The 6,023-nt window shown below is 43.6% G+C and overlaps 1 protein-coding gene across 1 annotated transcript; it reads right to left on the reverse strand.

Moving 5' to 3' along the window:
- Window positions 1–879: 879 nt before the first annotated feature.
- On the reverse strand, window positions 880–5,857 carry LOC103375613 (butyrophilin-like protein 2; the record flags this gene model as incomplete). The annotated part of the gene is made up of 3 exons (XM_008305929.1): window positions 5,611–5,857; window positions 1,126–1,410; window positions 880–1,046 (listed from the first exon to the last, which is right to left on the reverse strand). Coding segments are annotated over exons 1-3 (699 nt in total), but the record flags the coding sequence as incomplete, so codon positions are not given.
- Window positions 5,858–6,023: the final 166 nt, after the last annotated feature.

Here is a 6,023-nt window from a genome sequence, read left to right on the forward strand (position 1 = left end):
TCAACTTTGGTCTCATCAGTCCATAGAATATTCTCCCAGAAGTCTTGGAGATCATTCAGATGTTTGTTTGCAACAGGAAGACGAGCCTTCATGTTCTTCTTGGTCAGCAGTGGTTCTGGTCTTGAACTCTGCCATGGAGGCCATGTTTGTCCTGCAGTCTCTTCCTTATTGCTGAGTCATGAACACTGACCTTAACTGAGGCCAGGGAGGCCTGCAGATCTTTAGATGTTGTCCTGGTTCCTCTGTGACCTCCTGGATGAGTCGTTGCTGTGCTCTTGGGGTCATTCTGGTCGGCCGGCCTCCTGGGAAGGTCCACCACTGTTCCATGTGTTCTCCATGTGTGGATAATGGCTCTCAGGGTGGTTCTCTGGAGTCCTAAAGCTTTAGAAATGGCTTTGTGACCCTTTCCAGACTGATAGATGTCAGTTACTTTATTTCTGGTCTGTTCTTGAATTTCTTTGGATCGCAGCATTTTGTTGCAGCTGTTTGAGATCTTCTGGCCGACTTCATTTTGTCAGACAGGTTCTATTGAAGTGATTTCTTGATGGAACAGGTCTGGAGGTAATTAGGCTTGGGTGTGGTCAGTGAAACTGAACTCAGCTTTCCAAAAACTGTGATTAGTGACAGTTAATTCATGGTTTAACAATGATGACTTTTTCACACAGGACCAGGTAGGTTTGGATAGCTTTACCTTAAAACATTAACTCATCATTTAAAAACTGTATAAAAACTGTCAAATATTTACATTTGTTTGATGGTCTTAAACATTTAAGGGGGGGAGGTTCAAGAAAATAAGAATTCAAGGAGGGGGCAAATACTTCTTAACAGCACTGTGAAGAATAAAATGAAATCTGTTATATCACAGTTTACATTAAATACTTTGTAAAGGTCAAGAATAATGTAATTAATGTGTGACTTACTGTTTTCTCTTCTTGTGCGAACAAAAAGAACAACTGCTAGAATTAACAGGACGATAGAAACAACCAAACCAACAGCCAAACCGATGGTGGTCGAGGTGGAACTGGACTGGACGATAAAGAAATCATCTGAAATGATAAAACATGGAATAATGTGTCATTTATTATAAACTGAACCGTGGATTGTGTCCAGTTGAACACAAACTACCTGCAACATGAATCCTTGTCTCTCTGCTCTGGTTGATGTTGTTCTGCTGGACTCTGCAGGTGAAGGTGTTGCTGTGTCTCTTCTCCACAGTCACTCTGCTGCTGACAGTATAGAGGTCATCAGGACCTCTGACTGTCTCTGGAGGTCCAGCAGAGAGGAGCTTTCCCTCACCGTCCAGCCACAACAGCTCAGGCTCTGGATACCAGCCTGCAGACTCACACTGCAGCACAACTCCTCCTTTTCCATCAGTTCCTGCTAAAGTGGTGATAGGTGCAGAAACAGCTCCTGAAACTGAAGAAGAAACACATTTAAAACAGGAGTCAGTCACCAAATGAATCATGTAGAGTCCATAATTACATCTGGTAAATATAACATGTAGAAATCTATTGAAGAACCAAAGACAAAGATTCCTGTGTTTCAATGATTCCATCATAGAAAATTGAGAGTCCTGGAAATCATTGGAACTTACTACTGCCTTGCAGCAGCACTTCTGGTTTTCAACCAGCCAAAAACAGCACATGTCAGCCCGCTGTTCAGATCGCTTCACTGGCTTCCAGTTGCTGCCCACATCAAATTCAACATCCTGACACTTGCCCAAAAAACCACAACGAGAACAGCTCCCTCCTACCTACAGCAACTCTTTCAGTCAGCAGGTGGTGGACACCATGATGCACAGTTTTTATGTGGACGACTGTCTTGTCTCTGGGCCCTCTAAGCCTGAGGCTATTGCTCTCCATCACGACCTTCGAGCCATTTGTGCCATAGGTGGCTTTCAGCTGAAAAAGTGGATAAGCAAGAGTCAAAATGTTTTGGCTACAATTCCTGAAGAGGAGCGGATGTTAAGGAGATGGATCAGAACCATGACACACTTCCTGTTGAGAAAGTTCTGGGTGCACAGTGGTGTGTGCAATCAGATGCATTCAAGTTTAGTATTTCAATCCAAGATCAACCTTTGAGCCATAGAAGGATCTTATTTGGACAGACTGTGGAGAAGGGAGCTGCAGATGCCCTTGCTAAACTCTGTCTTTTGAACTGATAGCACTTTAGTGCTAAAATACATTTTTAAAAAATGAGTCATCCAGATTTAGAGCTGTGGATGTGTGGCCCATCATTTCTGCTACAATCAGAGGAGCAATGGCCTACAAATACAGACAGTTCACAAGAATCATCCGACCAAGATGATCCTGAGGTCAAGATAAGCATTGTTGCTAATGCCATGTCAGTAAAAACGGAAGCTGACTCAGTGTCTCCATTGATTAACCATAGCTCATCCTGGAACCATTTGAAAAGAGTGATGAGTTGGGTCTTAAGATTCAAAAATAGACTCTAACTCTCTGGAAGAAGAAGAAGGAGGTTGCGGCGATGCTGTCACGCTCAAAGACAGATCAGAGGGAGCAGAAGGATGTGTTGAGCAAAGAACTGCTGAGCATCAAAGACTTGTTCCATGTTTTTCTTACTGTGGAGGAGTTAAGAGAGGCACAGATTGAGATAGTTGGATCTTGCCAAAGGAAAAGATTTGCAGAGGAGTTCTCTAGTCTCCTAAAGAATCAGAATGTGAACCAGACAAGCCACATATCCAGACTAAATCCAGTATTTGACAATGGCATCTTGGGAGTCGGTGGGAGCAGCGATGCCTGAAGAGTTGAAGCATCCAGTCATATTGACCAAAGATCTACACATTTCAAATGAAATCAAATCAGGTTTATTGTCATTTTGCTGTACATACACAGTAGTACAGGCCAGATGAGAGAGCCTTTCTTCAGGATCATTTAATTAGTAAGTTTTACGAAATACATGTCTGGGAAAGACAGGACACTAAACATTCAATTTCGTTGTCTCCTGAAGGGGGCGCTGCATCCATGCGTGCCGCCATTCATTGAACATGGTGAACCTCTTCAGGTCCTGGTAGGTCTTCAGGGACACAAAGACACACGATGGTGTGACGATGGTGAAGCTGCAGGTGCTGCACAGAGCTAGCTGTCTGTCTGTCTGCATCCCCTCCAGCTGTCTGTCTGTCTGGGATGCTGTCATGGAGTCATGTTTCTGTTAAAGCAGACACACAGCAGTCCCTCCACTCTCTGAGGGTTTCTCTCAGCAAACGTAGCTCGTCCAGTTTGTTGTGGAGGGAGCGGACATTGGGGAGCAGGAGGACGGCCCTGCTGGTCTGGAGGTGTTAGCCTTTAGCCTAGCATGGATCCAGCTCTCTTCCTCCTCCTTCGTTTACATTTGTACCATTTGTGCTTCCTTCTCTCTCGGGTAACTGCCGGCATAGTCTGTGATTGGACTCCGTGTTGGTGTAGTATGTCCACGTCACAACCGATCGCTGCAATTCCAACGCTGTTCTCTGTCCTGATGACCAGCAAAGGCTCCCGACTGCAAGTTTTGAGGAATGAACGTCTGGGATAGACAAGACACTCAAAATGTTCATTTTCATTGTCTCCTGAAGGAGCTGCTGCATCTATTCTCTATTTATTCTTAGGCAACTACAACAAGGAAGTCGGCCATGGTGGAAGAACACATATGTTGACAAGGCTACACCAGAAATACTGGATTACTGGGGCCAGTGTGGCTACATGGAAAATACTGGCCAAATGTGTTGTTTGTCGAAAGGTTCTGGCAGCACCAGCCAGCCAACAAATGGCAGATTTGCTACAGAACAGGATTTCTCCGGATGAACCACCATTCACCTCAGTGGGAGTTGACTATTTTGGTCCTATTGAAGTGAAATGTGGAAGATCTAAAGTGAAAAGATATGGAGTGATTTTCACCTGTTTAGCTGTAAGAGCTGCGCATATCGAAGTAGCTGCATCATTGGAGACTAATTCCTTCATCAACACCCGAAGTCGCTTCATAGCAAGACGAAGCCAAGTCAAAGAACTCTGCTCATTCAACGGAATCAACTTTGTCGGCACTGATAGAGAGTTGAAACGATCTTTGGAGCAGTGGAATCAGGCTCAGATCCATGATGAACTCCTACAAAAGGGAATAAAGTGGAGATTTAACCCTCCAAGTGGTTCCCATCGTGGGGGAGCCTGGGAGAGACGAATTCGCTCAATCAGCAAAGTCCTCAACTCTACTTTAAGAGTACAAACTCTGGATGAAGACGGCCTCCACACTGTGTTGTGCAAAACTGAAGCTATTCTCAATAGCAGACCAATAACAAAGGCCTCTGCAGATCCTAACGACCTAGAGGCTCTGACTCCCAACCATCTTCTCCTCCTCAAGGGTCAGCCATCTTTTCCACCGAGTGTTTTCCAAAAGGACGACTTGTATGCTGTACGTAGATGGAAACAAATACAGTACATGTCCAACCTATTTCTGGAAAAGATGGACAAAGGAACACCTACCACAGCTTCAGGAGCACCAAAAATGGAACAAGATCAAGCGCAACTTCATTCCAGGAGACATTGTGCTTGTTGTGGATGGCTCTGCACACTATAACGCTTAGATTATGGGGAGAGTTGTCAAGGTTGTTCAAGATAAAAGAGGACTCGTTCCACAAGTCAAGATCAACACCAGGGGGAGCTGTCTGGACAGGTCTGTCACCAAGATTTGTGTGCTTCAGGAAGCCTCGGACATCTGATAGAACTACTTGTTGACATCACTTGTTTTGACATGACTTGACTTTGAATAATACGACTTGTGGCACAGACCACACTTGAAGATGTGAAGAACCCGCTCATTCAAGGAAACTGAAAATGAACTGTTCTCATACACAAAAAGGGATCTAATTGTTCAACTTGTATTTTTCATTGAATTTGTCCCTGCTGCTATTGTTGTTTAGTAATGATTATGCTATAATAATTAGGGGCCGGAGTGAAGAGGCAGGGATGTGTTTTCACTGTTCAGTAGGGGTAGTGGGTGTGTTTGGATGTGTGTGTGTGACTGTGGCTGAATGAATAATTAACAGGTACCACCTGCACCTACCTGTGAATTTGTTTGCATGTTACAGAGAAAGGCCTATTTTCTGTTGACCGCAAAAGCTATTTTCTATCATAGCCTACAAGTTCATCATAGCCACGTGTATGTTTTTTTATTAAAAGGGTTGAAATAAACACCTTTAACTGCAGTAATGGCTTCTTTCTTGGCATCAGCATGTCAGACAGAGCCCCATTTTTCTCCTCTCAGTGACTAATTTAGTCATTGATAGTCACATTACAATAACTATGAAGTGGGCATTCAGGCTGGTAGAATCGATGGTATGTGACTAAAAAAATGAAGTCATTTAAAAAAAAACACAGCTTGATATTCATACAGCAACAGGAATGACTTGAACCCTTTTCAGACACAAAGTACGTAACATTACTGCTCAAATGATTTCCTCTGAAGATAAATTTTCAGCTTTCTAGTCATAATCTTCGCTGCTTAAACAGTCATGTACTATATGAACCAACTGAGAAGACATTTATTGTCTAAACATGCGTTTAGAGTTTGAAAGCTGTGTGAAAACTATGCACACATTCACTAACCACTAGATCTACTTACCGACAACAAGCTCCATGAACGTGTCTTCATCTCGCTCAGGAATGAAGCATCTGTATCTCCCTGCGTCAGCCTGTTTCACTTTGGAGAGTTTCAGTGAAATGTTTCCGTGCTTCAGTTCATCAGTGAACATTGATGTTCTCCCTTTGTAGACAGGATTTTTCAGTTTTTCAAGTTCCTGACCGATACGTGACACATAGACAAATCTGGGGTCCAGGTCAGGTCTGGCCCACTCCACCGTCACCGTCATAGCATCGTATGCAGGTTCCAGATAACTTGTCAAAATGATGGAATCACCAAGTGTTGCCACTATTGGCTGAGATGGACCGATTACCTGAGACTGACCTGGAAAGAAAAGATTTGTATTAGTTTCTGAGTAACAACCAGAAGGAGCTGAACCCTGACACGACCTCCAG

Source organism: Stegastes partitus, unplaced genomic scaffold (assembly GCF_000690725.1).
Source record: "Stegastes partitus isolate 25-593 unplaced genomic scaffold, Stegastes_partitus-1.0.2 Scaffold2705, whole genome shotgun sequence".
In the NCBI taxonomy this organism is placed as follows: Eukaryota; Metazoa; Chordata; class Actinopteri; family Pomacentridae; genus Stegastes; species Stegastes partitus.